General features: G+C 43.0%; 1 protein-coding gene across 15 annotated transcripts in view; it reads right to left on the bottom strand.

Moving 5' to 3' along the window:
- Positions 1-24,315, bottom strand: part of LOC148645296 (uncharacterized) — a 123,846-nt gene that overhangs the window by 99,425 nt on the left and 106 nt on the right. For 2 of the 15 annotated variants that reach the window (XR_015928268.1, XR_015928257.1), the window contains exons 2-11: positions 23,135-23,332; positions 21,761-22,594; positions 18,673-18,735; positions 16,356-16,424; positions 15,075-15,191; positions 9,208-12,314; positions 7,124-7,211; positions 6,025-6,101; positions 4,271-4,425; positions 2,202-3,383 (exon numbers count right to left, since the gene is read on the bottom strand). Coding sequence is in view for 3 of the 15 variants with exons in the window: in XM_088612387.1 (XP_088468513.1) it covers positions 14,862-15,191; positions 16,356-16,424; positions 18,673-18,735; positions 21,761-22,594; positions 23,135-23,332 (1,494 nt within the window). In the remaining 12 variants the exon portion in view is untranslated. Of the gene's footprint in view, positions 1-2,201; positions 3,384-4,270; positions 4,426-6,024; positions 6,102-7,123; positions 7,212-9,207; positions 12,315-12,431; positions 12,485-13,968; positions 14,552-14,584; positions 15,192-16,355; positions 16,425-18,672; positions 18,736-21,760; positions 22,595-23,134; positions 23,333-24,315 lie in introns of those variants that run through there. The other 13 variants (XR_015928259.1, XR_015928261.1, XR_015928258.1 and 10 more) reach the window with 13 other exon arrangements.

Here is a 24,315-nt window from a genome sequence, read left to right as displayed (position 1 = left end):
CACAGTGGTATAAGGGGCTGCTTTTTAGAATTGAATTCCGATCTATGCATTTATAAAGGACTTAAACCCCCCATTTCCCCTGTTTTGGAAGGCCCCGAAAATGGAGCCCCCCAAAACGGCCGGCGTGGTAGAGAACAGCCACTTCGACAAACTCACCCCGACAGCATGAGAGCTTCACCGAGTTTTTTCACGGGGCTTAGGTCTCAGACTGCCGGGGAGGCTCGGGGCTCGACTTCAACTCACAAGACTCTCCGGGAGTTGATCTGCTCTCTGAACTTTAGAAGTGTCCGATGGTTCAGCCCGCGGAGCCACCAGGCCGGCCACGCAAAATATCGGCCATGTACATCTCTTATTCAGACTAAAGCCAAGTCACAGTTCCGAGACGAGGCGGTTCCCCTGTTTTCCCTCTCATCAAGCATTAATTTATTTTTTAAATGTCTGTAATGATTCTGAAGACAGCTTAAACAAAAACTACATGGACGATTAAATTGGTTTAAATGTTTTGTACTCCAGCTGGTGTCCGGGCAGAGTATCCCTTTAGTTCCTTAAGAACAGAAGGTGTCACGACATAGTATATTTATATTTCCATGGGCGTTTGACACGGTTCCACATAGAACTTTAAAGATTAAAGATTTGAAAATAAAAAGCCATGCATGTAACTAGAAAGTGAACTGGTGTATTCATTGAAAACAAAACAGTGACAAGGGTGTAAAAGTTAGTTTTGCAATAAATGGGGCATCACATCGCTTCTTATTATTACTATGAGAGACGCTATTATTTCATGAACTATAATATGTGAAAGTTATGGTAGTCAAGTGCACAGTGCAGGTTATGAGTGTTGTTTATGAATATCCGACAGCTGACGTGGAAGCAGAGTGTGACAGGTGCTTAGGAGATTTGTATTAACTCATAAGTGTAATCTCTAAGAGATGCAAATTCATTTTGATTACTTCAAAAAGGCATTAAAAATCTATATCGTGTTATACACTGTATACACAGGTTCGACAGTGAAAAGGGAACCACGGTCAATGAGCGACGTACAGTACAGTAATCACAGTACAGTAATCACAGGTGAGACTGACTGTCAAACACTAACAGTATAATTCTTACTGCTTGACCCAAAGTTAAAAGACGGGAATTCTGAAACAGTTTCTAGCGCAAGGGTGTCGCTAACTTCTAACCTTTTCCTGCTGATGATAGATGGGGATGAATATAGTATTTTGAATTAAACTGTAAACAAATCGTAAATCCTTAATAAAATTTCAATAAGGTTATTTCATCACCGGATCAGTTAAAAGTATGGAAAAGGATTGACTCCAATTACTTGTGTCGGAAACACTCAGGGATCCTTGCCAACACCAGAATCCAATCCGTGTTTTACACATTTCTAATTAATTACCAGTCCAAAGCCAGGTGTGATTAATCTTTATCCGCCTTCAATTAGTCTCCTTTAAAAATTGTTCTAGCAGCAGTAGTGCGTCTTCGTCCTTAAATAGCGGCTTTGTAGGGACAGGAAAACAATCTCGGGATGTTTCGCTTTATTTGGGTAGCAGAGTGTCGGACAAGTTTTCTTTCTATTTAGATAGGAACAGTTCAAAATGAAAAGAGAAAAGGCTTCAGAATAATTAAAAAGGCGACCATTAACTGAATTTCAGAAAAGGATTTTTGGCTTTCAAAAGAGACGTTGAACTCAAACTAAACCAACAACTTTCGTATCAAGAGGCGAAATGGAACGGATCGTTGTTGCTGCTATTTAAAATGGCTACCTGTATCTTTCGTGCTTGCTCAGGTCTGTTAGTGGTGTTTCAGCAGTGTCTTATTCCCTAGTTCCTCCTCTCCAGCTCCCTGGCCTTCCTGTCCTCTACAACAGCCTGGACGCCGAAGCGCAGAGCTCCCGTGTGGCGTGAAACCGGACAGATGAGCGGTCAGTTCGAAGGTGAGAATCCAACCGGTCTGCACTCTGCTTGCAGAGCCTCTTGCTTTCGGGTTTAAAGAAAGAGCTTTGTGTTTGTAGTCGGAGAAATCCCAGATACTGACTTTTCTCAGTATGGCAACGCAGTAGATTGTGAAGAAGCCCACAGCTGCGCTCACTTAATCTGAGGGTGGGGGGAAATACCACAGGGAAATGGTCAGTACGGGTAAAACACGGTTTCGCTCCGTTGAATACCTCCCGGCTAATAAATCTTTTATTTTCACCTCACCTCGCGGTCCCAGGTGCCCACCGTCTCTCCGGCCGGCTGTCCTGACTGGAGCGTTTCCTCTCCCGGGGCTGCAGACTGCGGACCGCCGGAGCGTCTGTATAACAGCCGGCCGGGTTACGACTGTACTGTTTTGCAATAAACTAGTGTCCTTGGATTGTTTCTTAAATCAATTTGCTTATTTCGGGGTTGGGTTCGGGTATTTTAGTGGTGTCGCTTCATGTAGAAAGAACGAGTCAACGTTTCCTTTGCCCGTGCAGGCTGCTCAGAGTGCCTGTCAGTCATGAATTTAGGGTGCTTCATCTTTATCTACTGTAGTTGTTGCACAAGGTTTTTTCTCCACCTTGCCAGTAAAACTCCACCTGTTGCTTGAATAGACTCAAAGCTATGCAGCCTGTGGACAAGCAATTGCTTGTTAACACAATCAACTTCCACTATTACCTTTGGTAAAATCTCCCATTTAACCATGCTTGAATTGCTTAATATCACAGCCCCCTCTAAGTGAATATTGCTCTTGCCCAGAGCGGTTCTGGCAATAATAAGGATCTGGTAGAACAGCATTAACGCTAAAAAGAACTTTTAATGTGCATGCAGCAGAATCCAACTCAAAAGGTCTTCACAACAATATTCATTTAACACTACTTCAGGGGCAAATAGAGATCAATTGTAAATCAACCTTCATGTCAATCCAGTTTTCCAAGAAATCTGGATCGTACCTACAACATGGACAAAGAAACTGGAGGTTTACTCGGGGGGGAACAAATTTCATAAGGAAAACCATTCTTTGTTTACTTATAAAACTAGTTTACATTACCTTTTTTTCATTAAATAAAACAAACTGATTATTTGAAATACAGGAGACAGAGATACAAGGTACAGTGTTTGCTAGTCCAGGTGCAGAGCTATGTTACTGAAAACCGAGAATGTATCTAGTGATACAAACTTCACTGTTTTCCTAATAATTCAATCTTTTCATATACACATTTAAGAAACTGGGAATGTACATATTTTTTACTCCCCTGAAAGACAAAACCCTGCATCATAACTCCCTCTTAATGACATAAGAACCTGCTGTTCAGAATGACCTCTCATGCAGGTGAGGCTGCAGACCGTATTGAGTGTCCAGGTGTCCTCGTGATCCCCCCCAGCTCAGGGACTCAGGGGAAAGGCCTGTGATCATCAGCACTGTTGAGAGTTGAGAAATACAATCAGAAACCATCAACAAATATAAAAATTAGATTTCACTATGTAAAAAGGCTACATGGAACGACACCTGCTATGTAACCATTTAATGTCTGTTTCATAAATAGAAATTGATCTTAAAAATCATTATAAGCCTAAATATCAGACTGCCCAATGTCCCTTGGTATTTTGCCAATAGTTACTGGCCTTCCCCATGCTAGTTTTACACTGCCCCAGAGTACCAATAACAAAAGAGCACCAAGAAAAAACAAGCTGCCAGACCAACACAACCCAATTAAAGTAGTCTAAAATAACAGCACAAGTGTCAGGGATGGATTTCTGCTAGGACAAAGTGGCCTTAAAGTCATACCATTCATGTCCATACATTTTTATCTCCTCTAGAGCTGCATCAGGTAAGGCTGGACTTGACATGCTAAGTCCAGAAGCATGTAAAATTACCTGTTAGCAATACTGAGTTCCAGATAAAACTCCAAGAGTAGCACCTGTAGGACACAGGTACTTCAGGCATCTTTGTACTGGGGCTGTATGTAAATGTAAGGATGTAAATTCTTAGCTCAAATAACTGTGATAAAAACAAGCTGCCAGACAAACCAAAACTCCAAGACGATGAGTTGAAATGACCTGTCTGAGGCCTGTAGGACCCAGGAAAATTAAATTTCACTCCAGGAGTCTCTGTACTGGGGCTTTGGTATGGAAATGTGGGCCACAGGGAAGAGTGCCGCCTACTCAGACACTGACAGCCACCGTGCAAATAACAAAACACTCTTTTCATAAGATCTGAGGAAGTCGCTAAAGTAAAATAAACACAAATCAATCCCTTCAGTTACAGAAGACCTTAAGATCAGCTGTGCTGATGAAGTACTGCTCACCCCACAGGAGCCCAGGACACTTCACCCACAGGAGAGCCCTTCCTCCAGCCTCAGGGGTGACCTGTCGCAGCTGCTCGCTCTCCACAGACCAGCTGGAGGAGTGAGAACAGGCAGAGAGCGAATTCAACAGGAGACTCTGGGAGGCCAGACTGTTGCTGAGAAAATAGGAAAGTGAAAGTAATGTCAGGCTTTCTATTCAAAATCGAAAAGCTAGACTTCAGATTGAAACACGTTGCTCTTAGGTAGGAAATATTCCATGTAAACTAAATGACAGTGTGATGCCGTGGGGGTTTCAGTCATCTGTCGGGTCGATCAGAACCAGACCAGAACACACCTTAGGCAAAAAACAAGTTTACCTTGATAAAATAAAACTTTTCTTGTCCTCTTTCAGTCTCTTCTAAAAAGTATCATAAATTGAATGAATGAATAACTTTCATTGTCCCTAAGGGAATTTGAGCTCATTAACATATAACATACAGTATATGACACTAACACAACATAGCAACAACAGTGCAATACCATGATACAAAGCAACATTTATAACATTGCTCTGTCAGAGCTCAACTGAGTATCATACAATTAAGAACAGGCAATTAGCTAGTGAAGTGTTTAAAACAATAACAGTAATGAGATCCCTACCTCCAAACAATGTTTTTTGTTGTTCAACAATTGAATGCTTTTAGGTATAAAGGGAGTACAGGTTCTCTCAATCTTTATACAGTGAATCTGGTACCCCCCCCCCAGAGGGTAGGAGAGTCTATTCTAAAAAGAGTGGATGAGCAGGGTCATCTAAGATTAAATAATATGTTGTTCTATCAGACATGTTATTGAGTCCAAGGATGTCCTGGTAATCTTGCCATCAGTCCTGATCACTTTATTCAACTTCTTTTTCTTCTGCAAGGACAAGACACCTCCCCACCTCTGAATACAAAAGGGTAGCATGCTCTGAATAAAACTCTTATAAATAAAAGTGTCATCATTATGCTTTCAACATTAAACCTCCTTAACTTCCTTAAAAAACACAACCTTTGTTGCGCCTTCAAATACCTTGCCTCTGTATCGATGGTCCAAGTGAATTTACACTCAATAATAGTGCCAAGGCATTTATTTTCGTTTACTCTTTCAATATCTTTTCCTTTCACAGTTCAAAAGAATAGAACATTTGTTTCTGAATTCAATTTTCATTTCCTTTGTTTTGAGTTTAAAAACAGTGAATTATCCTGATACCAATTATAAAAATGATTTCTCTCCTGTCTGGTATTGTATGTGTCATCATTCAAATGTCCAATCAAGGTGACATCATCCACAAAGTTGATAATCAAACAGCTGTCATAATGGTTTACACAATCGCTAGTGTAAAGTGTGGAAAGCAGTGGGGACAGAACTAATGTACAATGCACATAGCCTTTGAATATAATTATGGATCATTTCTGAGGCAGTTTTAAATTGGACATCGGGAGAATATGCATACAATAAACCAAACATCACGTTTACTGTCCATGAATAAGCATTTTACAAGAACATTCACGTTCAACCAGTGAAGCTGGTGGACAGAGTGATACTTAGAGAATCTAGTTCATGTCCAGACACTGCTGGAGAAGGACAGGTGCACATGTGATACTGACAGACACAAGAATACACGAGGGAAGAGATGTTATTTTACAAAGCGCTTTACATTTGACAGGGTGTTTTGTGCAAAAGAGCCTGGACTGTAAAACACAGGCTGTGTGCCGGCAGAGCACAGATACTCCTACCCGCATTGTGGCAGCTTTGTCCTCCAATGAACTCAGTGTGCAGGATCTCTCTTTCCCAGAAGAAGATGTCTTCAGGTCTGAAATAAAACACAATGCACACACTCTCGATTAAAACTGGAGATAGTCCTCTCATTAGAAAATGAACACTAATGAGTTTCAGTTCTCTGATTAGAGAGAAGACTGTCACAGATATGGGGATTAGGAATCTCTCATCTTATATGCATGCTCTTGGTGCAACTCTTGTCCAGGTCAAGCTATGCTCAAACATCCTGATATGGGGGAGTCTGGCTTTACTTCATTTTGTGTATTATGTTTGTGAGGTGGCTGCATCATCCCTACAGAAAGTCTACTGGACTGTTCCAATTGAAAATAATCTGCATGAAAGTGAAAGCCTGCTTCAAGTGTAGGTAATAGCTGACAACATTAAATTATTTCTTGTCAATAACGGCACTAGGGTACAAATGCAATTCAATTTTATTACCTTTAAACATTTGTGGCTTTGAAATGACAGAGTTTTTACTTAGTTTTCACTGCATTTACTTGATTTGTAGTTAATCATTAACAATTGTCTCCTGCTTCAGGAAACTGACTGAGTCCTACACTGTTAAAATTATGTGCTAAAACCAGAACCAACGAGTTTGCACAAAAACAACGTCCACAGCAGTTGGAATAAACACCAAACAAGATACATATGAGAAACATTTATATACATCTACATGCCAATATACACAGCATTTGTTAAAAGTGGATTCTGCTGTCTAACATACCTGTTACAAGCTCTGCTCTTACTCGTTTGTGGTCATTATAATACAAAGGGTATTCCCAAAGACGTAAAAATGATTCAGAGGTTAAAAGGTTGTCTTCTATTTAAATTAAACAAAATGTGTTTTTTGTAATCCTACCAGTTCTGTACTTTTAGAAACTTCAAACATATACTGTTTCATAGAGGTGTGCATGAAGATTATCATCTAGCGTCACTGGCTACCTAGAAAATGATATGATTGGCTGCTCAGATCCTTATGTCTGACCAATTGGAATTGAACAGACGCCTCCTCTTATTGACCAATAGAAACAGCTCTTTAGTATATGAACAACTGACCAATAGGAAACACAGGTACTCCTGTCCCCCCACCGCAGCTGAGCTTTGTCCAATAGAAACTCCTCACCTCTTCAGTCAGTTAGCAGATCTGGAAAAAATAAACTGGCGTGACCTCATATTAAGCCACTCTGAGCCCACTCAGGACTGATACAGAGCCTCAAAATCTAAGCTGTTATTGCAAGTGGTGTGTAGGGTGGGAGAGACCTGTAGGTAGTGCTCTTCCATCTTACCCCTTGCAGTAAGATGTTCAATCCTTAGACGATATGTTTAAGCAAGGAACATAAAGATTAAAGTGTAGGGGTGTTAACCCTGGAGTCCTGCCTTTATTCTAGTCTATATGAACAACCTAGGCTTCTTAATGTTTCCCAATTAATTAATTTAATTTCTCATTTCTGTATGTGTTGGTGTCTAACTAGGTACTGCTACATTTCCATGACAGATAAAGTGAATCCCTCCCAATATGTAAAGAACTATCTATACAAAGGACACAGTCTTGTACTTCAGTTTTGTGCAGTAATACATTGACTACAATGGGCTACAAACCTTCAACCCATGAAGATGAGGCTATTCGGTCCTGAAATGTTAACCAGCTCTGGTCTCTCAGTCTACATATTTTTGCATATGTGACACTAATGCAAGCTTTGTGAAATCCTCTGCATTCTGCATTAATGTTAAGTTACCAAATAATTACATGCCTGCCCCCAGCTCCCCTCCACACAGGCATATGTGAAGCAGTTAAACAAAATAGCTAAAGAAGAAGGGTAATTTTGCCATTTACCGGACTGCAAGTAAATCTAATACAGTACTGAAATAGATGTTCCCCATCACTACACTTTTCAGACACTATCTGCTCTAGATTAATCCAAGCCTCTCTCAAGCCCGCTTTTGGGGAGCCTGAGCTCAGCAGGTTCTATATGTGATAATTATTAAATAATATTTTAAGGACCTCTAGGTGAAGTAAACGAGTTGCAACAAAAACTAGAAGACCCTTCAAGGTAAGGAGCTCCTATCAGTCAGTGATCAAATTACTTAACAGCCGAATACGTCTGCCGAGTGCTCTTAGGTAAATGGGGTGATTTATATAACGCAACTCAATCAGTGTTTTTCAGGATAAAGTATGGAGATGCCTGCTCTAGTCTTGTGCAGAAAAGACATTTTCAAAGGGTTAAAGGTTTCTGGACAGGTTTATGGTGGGATTGCAGGGCAGGGTCCTTACACAATTCAGAAATGGCAGTTAAGGTATGCCACACCTTTGAGAAGGAAACGGTCCTGCAGCAGCTGCAGAAAGCTGCCACACCTCAGGTGGGAAGAGGCCAAATCCCAGCTTGGCACCTTGGTCACTGTGCTGTAGCATCACTGACCAGCCTGTGCTCCATTGGTCCTGTCAATACTAGTGTTCTTCTGCAGTTGCAAGGCTCGGGCTATTCAATCTGTGCATTACAGGCGTGACAACAGCAGAACTGAAGCTCATTGATTAGTGCAAGGTGTGACTTCTCTATTAAGACTGAACAGTTTATTCCCCCAACTTTCCCTAATTATACATTTTATGATATAGAAATTTTCCTCCAGGTGGCATTGTCACCCAAGAAAAGCTTTCCCTGAAGGTAGGGTTATCAATTACTGTTCTCCCACTGATATTCAGATCAAAAAGCATCTGAGATTATAGTGTTGTAGTACCACTGCAGGGGACAGTACATAGAGGTCAATGGCTGCATACAAAGAAAAACTTCCAGTGACACCTTCACTTTATTGCCCAGTCACAATACAGTTGTTACAAGATCAGTCAAGGACATGACAGGAGATCAGAGGATGACCATACACACCAAATAGCTTTGTTTACATTACAGATGCAATGTGGAGGATATCCCATTCCTGTGGAGAGATTCATTCTTCCCATGTGATCAACAGAGCTCCAGGCAGGGGAGAAAAAAAGAGGGCATCACAGCACACCCCCAGGTAAGGTACTGCTGTAAGGAAGCTCACTTTAGCACAAAAGAACTGGATTGTTAGACTGATGCTTTTATCCACAGTACCTTCAATTGCTACCCATTTCAACAGCCGAGCTAAGTACAGCAGTGCCCTACCTGGATTTCAGTGTAGGTATCTCTCCTCACTGGCTGTGCAGCAGGGTCAAGCTGGGTTTCTGGATTCAAGATAGGAAAACAGTGGGCTCCTCCTGGTATACAGCATTCCTCAAGAGCCTCCAAGCCTAGTTAGTCCCTTGAAATGGGGTTCTTGTGACAAAGATTAGATTCCACAACAGCATGCTGCCAAGACATACTGTACAAGATAGAACAATGCAAGTCATTGTACATACCCCTTTTTGAAAAATAAGCTTCTAGATTTTGCAGACGTGAACTCCGCTCTTGTCCAGTTGATGAGCTCTATGAGGACTTCCAAGATCCAAGCATCAGGAGCTGCAGAACTGAAGACAAAAGAAATAGGATAAAGTTAACAAGATATCAGATGTGCAGAATCAATTCTCTTAATGTGCTGAAGTCTATTAACTTTTTATATAAGCTGGCTAATTTCAAACTTCAAATAGAATTCAAGAAACCAATAGCAGCTTCAAGAGAAATCACTGATACATCCCAGTGCCACTACTAACAATATTTAGAATATACGTTCAGCCACAAAGAAATTCAATGCTACTTGTAAATTTAAGTATAACGTGTATCATCTTCGACTTAACTCCTTGCTTTGAAAACCATCGTTAAAATGTTAGTATTATCAATTTTTACCCAATGCTTTCAATAGATGAATACAAACCACAAAAATGACCAGCGCCTTAGAGTTTCCTATTTTTATTGAACATAATAACAACAAAACGAAGTTATATAGTTAGTATAAACCCGTTCGGGTGTTAAAATGCTGTGGAATATCGAGTTACTCAAATATAAATAGTACGCTGGAAGACAGGAATAGAACTTACCCAGGAAAAAAAAAAACATTGTTCATAACTGGAGGCCTGTTCATTTTCTCACCTGTATGTATTTAAAAAAAACAAACTTACGAATTAGTAAATTTGATCTTTACAATACTTTATCATTTCGGAGCAGAAAGCGTTATTATAGCCCGAATCCAAAAAGGAGAGTTTACACACCTACTGACTGTGTTTGAAGGTAAATTGTAGCCTTATTTCGTTAAAAGAAACAGACCTAGAGAAACCATATCTTTAAAAAAAACCTACTTACATGACAGATAGTATAATAACACTTAATGCAGACTTTTACATTTCTGCCATTTCCCTCACGTGATCAAAAAAGTACGCTCAAACGGACAGAACATTCATTTCGGATTAAACACAAATTAAGCCGAAAGAAATGCAATTAACAGAAATAGCAACGACAAAACATTTTTGTCTAGCTTTCCTCAAAGTGAAATTTGATTTTTGTGCATTTAAAATAAAATTCGAAATAAAACGCAAAACGCACCTAACGCCGCCGCCATCTTGCCGGACGCACCTGTGGTCACTCTGGAGAGGGGCTCGGCTCGTGAATGACAGCTGTGGACTCTTATACAGGTTCCCCCTGTTTGCTCGCTTTTCAAGCATTAAGATTACCAAGGCGCCTCTGTAATGCGCTTTTCTGCGACTGTACATGACTTGTTTATCTTTTCGAATGACAGTGAAAAATAAAGAATCAAAATTTGCAGTAGAGTTGGGGGAGCCTGCATGTCGTGTGTCAGAAAAATATAAGTATTTTGAGTTCAACTGAATTGACAACAAATCATAAACGTTCAAATAAAGTTTCAATAAGGTAACTTTATCAATTCTTCAATACAAAGAAGTATTTTTACCCTCGCATCCAGGAATAGAGTGCTTGAACTTTCCAGAGGGTTGGTTACTAGCAGTCTTGGTCACGAGACGGAAGGCGCTATATCTTGGGAACGAAAAGCAGGACAAACGCAAGCAGTGGGTTTCAACGTTTGTGCCGTTTGCAGGGGGACCAACTTCACGGAATTCATGTAGCTTGAGAATCTTTGGTTCTTTCTGTTTTCTGGCGTCTTTTTAGGGAGCTATAAATAGGGCTGGGATTGAGCCAGGTTAGTATAGGTCTGGGGTTTCAAATGAAAATTTATTTTGCCAGCTAAATGTAAAACTATCGTGCAAGTACCCTCCTGCCCCAAGCTGTCAACATCACCTGGATGACGTGGTTTTCTGGAGGGAGGCCTTCTTAGAAGGATTAACATTGCAGGGGCTCATTTCAGGGATATCTTGGGTGAAAATGGGGGTCACAGTGATGCAGTGTCCCAGCTGCGCCCTTCATCACCGGTGCTGCCTGCTGCTATAACGGATCTGCTTGCCGGTTTAGGCTTCTCTCCAGGCCTGGGTTTTCAAAACCACCCCAGGGTTTTTTTTGCTCTAGCTTAATCCTGCATTGCAGCCCAATTTTTCAGTTCTTAAAATGTCAAATAAGATTTTCGTTATGAGCCAATCGTTTTCCGTAATGGGTACAAACCCTGTGCTAGTGTGTGAGTTTCTGGACCGGGCTCCTTCAAATGTCCCGGAAACAGAACCTTACGCAGAATTAAAACCCATCAACTCGCTGATCATGTGTGCTGCCTACTTGTGTCTGTTCATCAGCTGATGACCTATTTAGAGCTGCTTAGACAGAAATATGGGGGCAGACTGCACTGTGTTCTGTGATCTCATGCTGTTGTAAATATTACACTTTCATAAGGTATCTTTCAACAACATGGACCTGAGTGCAGGAAAATGTTTAATGCAACAAGCAGATCAGTTACAGGTACTAATGAGCCCTGGTGATGAAGGGCCCAGTTTGATCAAAAACCAGCAGAGAGCAACTGGTGTAAAATAAATGATGCAACATTAAAATGCTGTATTCAGTCTGAAAATGGCTGGAGAATGCAATATTTCACTGTAGCTTCTTTTCAGTGATTTATGTCAAGATTTCCAACCCGATTATCGTTACCGTAGGGCAGCGCGGTAGTTCTGTAGTTGGCGTTACTGTCTTGCAGTGCTGGAGCCCTGGGTTGAGTTCTTAAGGTGTGTCTGTGTGGAGTCTGCATGCTCCCCCTGGGTTTGCATGGGTCTCCTCTGGATGCTCCAGTTTAGGTTATAGGTTAACCAGTGTGTATGTCTGTATCCTGCCCGAGATGGACTGGTGTCCCGTCCAGGATGCACTCTGTTGCTTGCTGGGATAGGCTCTGGCTCCCCCACGACCCTGAACTGGAAAAAGTGGTAAAAAAATCCGTACAGAGTAATGTCTACTGGAACGCATAGAAATAATTTATGGAACTGGTTCCATACCCACTGCTATGGAAACCCATGGCCACCAGATGGTGCGTTTGAGCTTCTGTGGCTGTTCTTGACTCCTTAAAGCTTTACCTTATCCTCTCCTGCACATGACAGCAGCAAAACAAGATGTTGTTTATTACACAGTTACACAGGGAGTCATGGGAACTGCTCAAATTAAATCGAAAACAGTCCTAATTTATAGGGATCGGCCCACGCACTTGGGCATCTGGTCTCTCTTTTTCCATCTCTGTCTCCATTATATAACTCGTTACTTCTGCTGTGTGTTCCACTGAGTGGAGCACTGGCAACACTGAATAGACTGTGCTCATTGAAGCGAACTGCGTGACCCAGAAGTGCTCTTCATTGTGATAAATAGCTCAATAGCTGCAGCCCAGGCCAGCTCTTTCTTGAGGACCTGATCGTTTTATGTGCCCACTTTTCCACAGTGACCGAATGCAGCTCTACAGTCTCGGCATGAATCTCAATGGGGTTTTTTGAAAGGCGACAGGCAGCGAGACGGACAGCTTTCCCCGCGCACTGAACACCACCTCCTTCCAGAGATGCTCCTTTCTTTCGCCGCAGCGATCAGGACGCACGCTGAGCTGAACTGAACGCTGGCAACGAGGGGAGACTGTGGCTGCTGGCGTTCCAGAAGGACGGCGCTCTGTTTGGTACATACTGACCTGTTACAATCTAGATAGAGACTGCGACTGCCCCCACAATCACCTAAAACAACAAACCTAGCCGTGTGTCATTGCTCATAAAGTACATATCTCTTTAGCACCCTGTTAATGAGTCCAATCCTGGTCTTGGGGCAATTTCCCCCGATTTAACAATTTCATTCCCAAACTTTTCGGTGGTGATGCTAAATGAGACAATTGTGGGAGGCACAGTGGCGCAGAGGTCAGCATTGCTGCCTTGCACCTGGGGTCAATCCTGGGCCACTTTCCATGTGGAGTTTGTATGCTCTCCCTGCGTTCATGTGGGTTTCCTCCGGGTGCTCCTGTTTCTTCCCCCAATCTGAAAGCATTTTGCCAAGTTAACTGGTGTCTGGCAAAATGGGGCCTGGTGTGTCCTTGTTTGTATCTGTGTGTTCTGCGATGTTCTCGCGTCCTGCCCGGTGTGTATCCTGCCTCATGCCCACTGCTTACCAGGACAGATCCCAGTTCCCCCCATGACCCTGAATTGGCCAATGCGGTTAGAAAATGAATCGTGGGCAATCTGTGACCAAATCATCTCCACCAAACGTAATGGTTACTTTCTCCTGTGTCTCAGTGAAAAGAGCTCTTTGCCTACAGGCATCCCCAATCCAACCACCAAGTTGCTGGGCTGGGGCCTTTTCAGGTTTTCATTTCTACTCAATTTTGGGAGATCTGTTAAACAACAGTTAAAAGCAAACACTCTTTATTATTATTATGCATGATTAAGTTATTAAAGGTTTAAATATTTAACTTTTGTTCACCCAGACTTATTATTTTGTGTTTTTCACAGATGTATTTGCTATTACAAGGACTTAAATTTAACACAAATAAAAACAAATAACACACGTAAAACAAATAAAGCATTCGGCCTCTTTTACTACGCATGCTGTCCTGAAATAAATGTTTTTATTTTGTAATTAATGTATCGGAAATACACACGGTATTTACACATCAAAAGAAAAAGCACAAAATCCGGGTTTACGTTAACACTTAATTCTCTGTAACGCCCCGATGCCTTGTTCACCGGTATAACAAGCAGGTTTTCCGACATTCTGAAGTAGTGGCTGACTTTACTCTAAAATGCACAGAAACAGGCCCCTGCAAGAGTAAAGTACGCATATGTACTGTATATAAAGAGTATCCCATCCATCCATTTTCTAACCACTTCCAGGTCATGGTCGAGGGGGAACTGAAGCAATGGGCACAAGGCAGGATGCACCGTAGAGGGGACCATCACAGGGCACACATAGTCACAGACACAAGCACATACCAGGGCCATTTTTGCCATACGTCAGTTAACCTACCAGTATGTAGCATACAAACCCCACTCAGATAGCACCCCAGGAACTTAACCCAGGGCCCCAGCTCTGTGAAGCAGTAATGTTAAACACTGCACCACCGTGCTGCGTGTAAACAGTATTCATGAAATCCTTGCCCCAGACTTCTTTCCAGACTATCAGAGCCAAACTGTATCGGAAACAGAGAACAGAGAAAGATGCATAAATATAGGACTTATTTTAATTAAGCGATGTACGAATTAAAAACCAGCTGAACTATAGATACCGTTTACTGTTGTGGTATATCAAATATACACTATAAATTTAATATCAGAGTAAGTATGGATTGCTACACCAGAGCAACCAAGCAAAATTCATGCCAAAGCACCGATTATCTCCAAGTTCTCTGACACCAACATGGGCCACATGGTTTTTTCAGTTCCAGAGGCCTGAGGACGGAGGGCTCTCTGCCAGGTACTCAGTGCGGACCTATCCAGACACTAGTCCTCAAACTTGACAGATCTAGAGGCATGGGCGTCAATGGTGAACTTCTTGCTGGGAGTACCCTGGAATCCCAGCCCTGCTCCTGTCTGCTGAGGATTGAGCCAACGATTGTGGGCGCGCTCAAACTGTCCCAGCAACCCCTGGTTTAGCTGCCGCGCCTCGTCCCGGCCCAGAGCCATGATTGGCCGCTGTGGGCCGGCTCCGCCTACCGGGGCCAGTGATGGGCTGGACTTCTTGAACCCGCCCATCAGCCGGAGAAACTTCTTCTGCTGGTTTTCACTCTCGAAGCAGGTGGTGCTCCACTGTCCGAAACCCACCCCCTTGCTCTGAAACAAAAAAGACACATACGTAGAATCTTTATAGATATTTTTATCCATTACCAGTACATCCAGGCAGCTACCCAAATCATAAGTTTAAGCAGCTGTGCTTCAGTTTTAATTTTTCATCTACTATAGGCGGTGGACAAAAAATGTAAACACCTGTGTAAATGACAGACACCAAATATTGAAAGCAAGGGCTTCCACACACAGGAGTGACTTGCTCATTAAGAAAATAGCACCCCGGCATCTTTAAGGTCACGTATGAAACTTCTGAACAGGACAGGTTACCTACAATTAAGCCTATCTAGCATGACAGCAAGACCTCAGTGATTACGAAAAGAGGGGTGATTGTAGAGGTGCTTTTAGCAGGAGCTTCAGTGACCAGGACAGCGCCCTGCTCTTATGTTTCAAGAGGGATGGTGTGTGAGATGATGTCAGTATGGAACAACGAGGGAAAGACACCACCAGCAAAGGGCATCAGTGGGCAGAAGTGCTCCCTGCACGACAGATACTGACTTCCCTGCATTACCGCAAAGTGCAAAGCAAAACTGGAGAGCAGCTGACTGCAGGTTTCATGGGAATCGGATTGCCAAGAGCTCCGCAGAGCGGGACAGCACAGTCAGGCTGCACTGCACAGACCCCTCAGCTCACCGGGAAAGCATGTGTTAGTGGCACAAAGAGCTCAGGCGATGGATGAGCACTGGGAGCAGGAGCAGCAGCACTGGGAGGGGGAGCAGCAGCACTGGGAGGGGGAGCAGCAGCACTGGGAGGGGGTGGAGTATGTGATCCTTAGTCATCCCTGGTGTAGGAGGGGGGGCAGCGGTGGCACTGTGACTGGAAGGTTGCCGGTTCAAATCCCGCGGTCGGCAGAGGAATCCTACTACTCCGTTGGGCCCCTGAGCAAGGCCCTTAACCCCAGCTGCTCCAGGGGCGCCGTATAAATGGCAGACCCTGCGCTCTGATCCCCAGCTTCTCTCCCCGTCTGTCTCTCATGGAGAGCACACTGGAGTATGCGAAAAGACAAATTCCTAATGCAAGAAATTGTATATGGCCAATAAAGTGCTCTCTTCGGGCAAAGGAGCCCCGGCCGCAGACTTTAGAGTGACACGAATGTGCGCAGCGCTGAGGTGCAAGGAGCTATGTAGCTGTTAGGAGAGGGCGAACACTGACCTTCGTCTTCTCTGTGGCTTGAGGGCGTGACTCTTCATCAATTGCATTCTGCAGAGCTTGCCGTCTCTCCTAAAACAAACATGTCTTAGTGCGCTTGCTTAGAACACAGATGGCATTTTCTATCACAGTCTGTCGCAAAAATGCAAAAGAAAACACTGTTTCAAATAGAGAAGCAAATTAAAAGCAAATTTAATTACCAAATTAAAAACCACAAAGAATGAAGTCAGCTTTGGCGGCCTCCTTGAAGGCAAGTAAGACTTCTGTGGGAGATGCTTTCATGACAGGAGTAATAGAGGAAAAGTCAATTTAGATACGAAGTTTGAATCTGAAGCAGGGACCTTCAAGCTGCAGTGGGGAAACATGGGAAACACTAGGTGGACCAGTAGGTGGCGCTCTTCTCTGTGGTCCAGAGTACGCAGTTTAATGCTCCCAGCATTAAACTCTCAGATAGGACGTTAAACCAAGCTTATTAAAAATCTCATAGCCCTGCTTTTAAGATTTGTTTTTTAGTTCTGGTGTCCAGGCTAAAGTCATATCTGGCCTCCCACGTTCCCATTTAATTCAACTGATTAAGTCTCTTTTAATCTGACCGGTGAAGCAACTTCTCCCTTCTCCACCTGATCTGCTGCTTAGAGGGGCTGCTGCATGTTCCCCAGGTGTGGTCTGTGCTTCAGTGGTGGAAAACCTACATGTGAACTGCTCTGAGATCCTTCAGGATACAAGATGCATGGAAATATATTAATTACAAAGGTTCTAGGCTTCTGTACATGTTAGATTCCTTTATCATACTAGAAATCATCACACTTTCTAAGAAACCTCTTATTTAGTTACTATTTCTGCACATTTTAATGCACAATTACTATTTATTTGCTCAATTTAACAGATTGGAAAAAAATAGTGAATGTGGCATGTGCAAAGGTTTGGGCACCCCGTTGATTCATTCATATTTTTTTGGGAGCAAGGCTTAAATAAGGATATTTCTGAGGTAAAAGAGTTCTGCAAGGAAGAGTGGGAAAAAATCCTAACACAGGAACAAAAAGACTCTTAGCTGGCTACCAGAAATGTTTGGAAGCTGCCAAAGGAGAAGCCTGTGGTTGTTGAGAGGTTAGAAGGGTCAGAGTATTCAACTCTGGAACTGTCTTCAGCTGGCTTAATTTAAGGCCTAACGAGTCAATCACGTTTTGAGGCCTTGAAGTCTGAATCAACTGCCCAAACTTTTGTACATGCCATATTCACTGTTTTCACTTTTCAAGTTGTTACATTCAGCACAAAAATAGTACTTGTGCATTACAATGTGCAGAAATATGTCATGTTTAAGTTTGCACCCTTGCAGAGGTTGTATTAACTTCTTTTCGGTTAGAGATTCAGTGGCACATGCAATTTGACCAAGGGTGCCCAAACATTTGCATACAACTGTAGATTTTCTTTATGGACTATGTAGAAGATGAGTGCCAAACATACAATTCTTGTCAGATCTTGCCTTTTAACAGTTTAGAATAATTTTGTTTCTTATTAAGTACATTCTAGGCTAACAGTCCTGAACATTTTTTTCAGTTGTTGGTTTGTACCTCTGTTCAAATATATTGGAGCTATTTAACTGTGTGAAATGACTGACAGAAAAGGATACATTTAACACATTCTCTGGTTCAACAATTCTAAAATGAAGTCCTTAAAAAACATTATGCCAGCAAAGGGGTTACAGAATCTGTGTTTTCACAGCTCCGTGCACTGGCACTAAAATTCAGCCGTGACAATGCTATGAATTTTAATTACAAACAGTTGTTAAGGTTATTCTAATTGTGTGATTAATGCGAATGAAGCACTGCATCAATTACAATCAGACATGAATGCACAGAGCTAATCCTGTCTGTGCTAAACACTACCGCTTGGACAAAATCCCTTTTCCCCAGTGTGAACGTACACTGCTGTGCAGGAGGAAATATCCACAATCAGCAGCACTCTGAACCTTCTAGGATTCAATCCCAGGACAGGAATTAGACTGACAGCCGGCTCTGGAAGCAAATCTATCTCTGATGGCAGTCTTTTCTTGCAAAGCTTATCAGAGCCAGTGCAAGGAGTGTTTTAAATCTGGTACAGCAGTCATCTGTTAGAGTAAACATCAATTTCTGAAGCACTGAATTCTGACTGAATGACAGAGAAATAAAATGAAATAGCCCTGTGAGCCAATCTCCTTTTCTTGAAACCTGTCTGGCCAGGGCGTGACGTCAGAGGAGAGGTCAGAGGTGAGATGGGCTGGCCTGGAGATGAGACCCCGAGGGTCCCAGGGGTGAAGAGGCTGGGAGAGGCGTGCCCTTACCTTGTCAATGGTGACCTCATCTACGTTTCCGGGCTTCGCCGACACAAACTCCACCTCGGATGACTGGAAAACATCAAGGAGGAAAAGCCAAATCAATCCAGGCGAGTCCGTGCTCCCCAGAGACCTTACACACAGGCGCAATGTCTTCTGGAGTCCACTGTTTGTCCTTGTTCTACCTGTCCTGCCCTGGCTTTTGAGCTGAAACTGTGCCTTAATTAAAATGTCAGAGCAAGTTGTTAACAGTTGGACAAGTGAAGCTGATTTCACTCTGCAACTCCATCCATCCATTTTCCAAACACTTCATCCGACTCGGGGTCACGGAGGAGTCTGAGCCCATCCTGCCAAGCAATGGACGCAAGGCAAGATACTCCCTGGACGGTTAGCCAGTCTATAGCAGGGCACAGACAGAGAAAGACACGACCACACACCGGGGCCAGCTTTCCCAGAAGCCCATTACCCTACCAGTACTGTGTCTTTGAACAGTGGGAGGAAACCAAAGCACCCAGAGAAAACCCACGGGAACTTGGGGAGAACGTACAAACTCCACACAGACAGCACCCCACATCCAGAACTGAATCCAGGGTCCCAACACTGTAAGGCAGCAGTTCTAATAACTGTGCCACCATGCCACTCCAATCTGCAACTCCAATGAGTGATAACAGTGGGGGAGATTCACTTACCTTCTTAAGGCTGAGTCAGGTGTGACTCGTTAGGCCTTAAATTAAGCCAGGTGAAGACAATTCCAGAGCTGAATACTCTGACCTTTCTAACCTCTCTGGACGTAGAGCCTACTCTCAACAACCACGGGCTCCTCTAAGCAGCTGACTGAGGGCTTGGAAATAAAGATAACGGTTTTATAAAGGCCACTGGTACAATTTCTTCCTAACCAGTCAGGCCCCTTTTTATATTCATTGCCTTTTCTCAGTCTGCTTCAAGGGGAGGACAGGGTTCTGAATCAATTCACAACACCTCTTCTCACATTCCTGTCTGAGGCAGGATGGAAAACGGCTTAATAGTGTCTGACTACACTGTAACAGTAGATGCACTAGCAAGACATTTGCAAGGAAAATCAACAGGGCATAGAGCTGACTGATGGGCAGTGATGTACATTGCTCTTGTAGCAAGGAGTGCACCGCCTGAGACGTCTGCTTCCATTTACTCTAATGCACAAACACCAAATAATTTAGGATTAAACAGAATATTTTTTTTACTATGAAAGCCAATGCCAAAAATAAACACAGGTAATTTTTCATTAGCCAACTAAATTATTCAGGGCACAAAAAATAACTACACATTTTCATATTTTCAATCAGAGCTGCATGCTCTAAGCAAATTTCTGTCCCGGTAAAGTAAATGGAAAAAGGTGACCTACAACTATTGCTTTGGGCTTGCAACCCCATAATGACATCTTGGGAGCCATCTTGCAATTTTAAACTGTAACCTTGCAAAGCATTAATAAAACCTTTTCCCTATTAAAAATATTTTCAAGATCCCTTTGGTATCTTGAGGTCTATACTTCTTCTGCTTTCGACTGTAAGCGTATTGATCCCAGATTCTCATCTGAAGTAAGCCCACAGAATCGGTTCCAATACATTTTTTAAATAAAAAGTGCTTGCCTTTATATAGTGTTCCCAAAGACGCTATATAAAGACACTGAAGGTCAGCCACCACTCCACATGACACCAGACTCCCACTGTGGACCCGTGCTGCACATGTGGAAAAGTAAGAAGCTGTTTTAACCGACCACAAGAATTGAAAGGACCGAATCGTTAGGACCCTGGTTTAACATCTCACATGAAGGACAACCCCTCCTACAGCAGGAGTTCCCAATCCTGGTCCTCCATTAGCCCACCCCTGCTGGTGTTCATTCAAGACGAGCTTAATTACCTCACTGAAGTCTTAAAGGGGAACTGCAATGCTTTTTTAAATTTCGGGGTTAGAAGGAAATCAGCATTGATGAGTGCATTCCAAATCGAAATGAAAGTAAAATGTACACAGTAATTTGTAAAACCTCCAATGTACTTAATAAAATAGACTAACTTTCCAGGTACGCGCGGTGTCACGTTCTGCGATTCAGAACGAGGCAACAAAACATCCGGTATCCTGATATGGCCGTACGACACTGTAAACAAGCAAGCTTGTGAATACATCTCCTTTAATCCAAGGGAAATATTGCTGTCGACTTTGAGATGGCTTGGCCAACAAATACTACTTACTTGTTAACTCTGTATACAGTTCACGTTGGAGCATTTCTGCTGTACAACCTGTATTTACTCACTCATAAATCACATTACATATTCATGGGAACTCGAATGCGAAATTGAGACAACATGGAGGCTAACGATACTCTCACAAAGTTCATGATTTTGTGCTTCATTTGAATTTTTTTTCTGTACCTTAAATGAATTAATTGTTTTGACTGTGAAATTGGGACTGCAGTTCCCCTTTAACAGAATAAACAGTTTGCTTGATTGCATGATATTTGAAACTCTTTTTTCTTATCAAAAGTTTGCGGTTTAATGTTACTTATAAAAATGCAACAGTTAGAAGACACATGTTAAACACTACGCGTTTAAGAGCTGAAAAACGCGATGAAAGAGCTCATATTCAGTCCGTTAATGGGTTCAACTGTTCAGCTGGGCTGCATCACAGACCTGCAGGAGTGTCAGCCTCCAGGACCCCTGGCCTACAGCCCAGTGCTTCCTGTCAGCATCCTGGAGCACTGGCTTCCAGCACCACTTCCAGCACTAACCTGGTCTTTGCTATAATTTGCAAACAGTTTGTCTCTGACTCCTTTGCATGCTTAAAAACTTAGAACCCCACAGCTAAAGGTTCAAGACGGTCATCGATAACAAAGAATCTAGAGCTCCATTACAAATCTCAACACCCTCTTTTGCTCCAAAACCCCCCAATGTCTGTCAAACCTACAGGGCTGATGAATAAAACATTGACATTTAGTTCCCCATTTACTTAATAGGAATAAAGCTGCAAAAAACTCACATTTTTAGAAACCCCCGAAAATCCCCAGTTTAAACTTTTATAACACTGAGATGCTGCAAACCGAGAACTGACAAGCAGTTGTTCTCACCTCGCCCCCTGAAAGCTCTTCCTCTGTTTTAAATTTCTTTTTCCTCTTCGTCTTCTTCACGGCTGCGAGCTCTTGACCTGCTTTCCTCTTCGTCTTCGGGGAGCTCGGTCCAGAGTCTCCCCGCCTTCTCTCCTTATTTTCCCTTTCCTGCTCCACCTCCTTCTCCCTCTTCTTTTTTCTCTTCTCTTCCCTGCTCTCCTGGGGGCCTTCCTCGCCCTTCTTCCTCTTCCTCGCTCCACTCGAAGCTGCATGCGCCCGTTTCTCTCGCTCTTCCGCCTGCTGCTGTGCCTCGGCTTCCCAGACTTTTTTCTTTTTCTTCCCCATCTGCGCCACCTCCTCTCCTGGAGTTACCCCCCGGCTCCGCTCCTCTCCAGCCGTCGCCCCCTGCTCTGAACTCTCCCGTTTCCTCTTTTTCTTCTTCCTCCTGGGCGTTTCGCTCTCCTGAGCAGCCGGCGGCTCTTCCACGAGGTTCAGCTTTTCTTTTCTCTTTTTCTCCGTCTTTCTTATCTCCTCTTCCTCAGGCTGCACGCTGGTTTCTGTCTCCTTGACCTCTCTGCCCACGGATGGCTTCTTTTCTTTTTTTTTCTTTTTCTTCTTCTTCTGCCACGTTTCTGTGTCTCCCCCCAGCTCCATGGCCTGGAGCTCCGTGACTACTGCCCCGTTCATGCCCTGCTTGCCCCAGACATTTCCCTGTTCTCTGTCCTGCCCCGTCTGACCACAGTCCCTCTCTCCCCCCTCTTCTGCCACACTGCTCTTCTCTTTCCCATCTTTCTTTTTCTTCTTCCTCCTCCTCTTCTCCACTGCTTCTGGGTTCTCTCCCTCCAGCTGCACCATCTGTAAGAAAGAACGTTTTCAAATCAGATCGTCTGCAGACCCACGACAGCCCCACAGAGACCCAGTGCCGCTCAGCGTTAATCGAATCAGCAGCATCAGGTGGGCTTGTGAGCAACAGAACCAGGCTCATTCGCGGTGAATCAAAGCTTTGTGCTCACCGCCCTGATGGACGTCAGGGAGTGTGGTGATGCACATGTGCAGAATGATGGGCTAAGTGCTGTCCCCCAGCTTTGCTGTTGTTACCAGTCACTGGAACAACGGCTTCCTTGCGAGTTGAGAATGATGGTCTTGTACCACGGACGTCCTGCCGCCCAGACGTGATTGAATATGTGGGGGGTTTGCTGAGCGGACATGTGGCAACTAAGGCTCAGAGAGCAAGAAATGTCACAAGACAGCGTCTGCGGCCTGATGCAAAGTCCTACATCACGGATACTCAAGGCACAGCTTGTATAGCTTCCAGTGGGCACATTCTACTAGTCTATGACTTTCACCATAGACCCCCCTGTTGATGTTAAACATTATAATGCATTCTGATTTTACCTGGAGCTCCGTGGCTTCTGCCCCATTCATGCCCTGCTTGCCCCAGACATTTCTCTGTTCTCTGTCCTGCCCCGTCTGTCCACAGTCTCTCTCTCCCCCCTCTTCTGCCACACTGCTCTTCTCTTTCGCATCTTTCTTTTTCTTCTTCCTCCTCCTCTTCTCCACTGCTTCTGGGTTCTCTCCCTCCAGCAGCACCATCTGTCGGAAAGAACGTTTTCAAATCACATCGCCTGCGGACCCTAAGAATCGACCTGCAGCTCTACCTGTCATGTCAATTCAATAAAAAGACGGTGCTACAAAATGCCATTTTCTTTGTGACGTTATAAGCCATAACCTGGTTTGATCCTCAGTATACACCAGTTGAATGTTCTCTGGAACAGCGGTGATTATTAATGAGCAATTTATTAAATCATTTTGAGTAACATTACTTTAAATCCAATGGGAGTAATCTAACTCTAACGTATTAACCTCTCTATTAATTTCTAAATACACACATTATAGTCTTGCACAGCATACTCAAGTGTGCCTTGTTTATGGCTTGTGCAAATAGTTTTAAACTCATTAAAACTATGAGTTCACACTATGAAAGACGCTAAATATAAAATAATAATTAATATAAACAACAGATTTTCATTCTCCGTTTGGTCCTTACTAGCTCGACCTTTGGACGCCCAGTAAGTCTAGTAATTCAGGTTCTTTCAAAAAGGGTCTGGAGTGACAATGAAATTAAAATACAAACAGCGCTACAAACTACGTATTCTGTGATATTCCAAATGCTCACAAAATAAGAACCACAACAAGTATTTCTAGAAGTATCTTATAACTTTCTTTTGCAGCTATTAATCACAGCTTTTTTAACCAGTGCAATATAGAGGAAGAACGTTGGTCTGTGGGATATTCTTAAGTGAATAGAATGAACAATAATGTTTGAGCATTATGCCAAGCTAATTCGAAGGCCTGAACGAAAAGCAAAGCTTCAGAGTACGACCCAGCTATGTTGTAATGCGTGAAACGATTTACACATAGGAGCAAGCTGTTCAACAATATTTAACACACGACAAGGATGTACTTTCGATTTACCACTCCATTACTACAATTATCTATCATGGTCATATGAGACCTGGTCTAGAGTAAACAAATTTCATTGTTATTAAAGTTCAGAGACATGAAGTATTGCAATT

The sequence above is a fragment of the Lepisosteus platostomus genome, chromosome 19 (genome assembly GCF_059453375.1).
Source record: "Lepisosteus platostomus isolate fLepPlt1 chromosome 19, fLepPlt1.hap1, whole genome shotgun sequence".
Lineage (NCBI taxonomy): Eukaryota > Metazoa > Chordata > Actinopteri > Semionotiformes > Lepisosteidae > Lepisosteus > Lepisosteus platostomus.
Note: the sequence above shows the minus strand (reverse complement) of the source record. Positions and strands in the feature narration are given on the sequence as shown.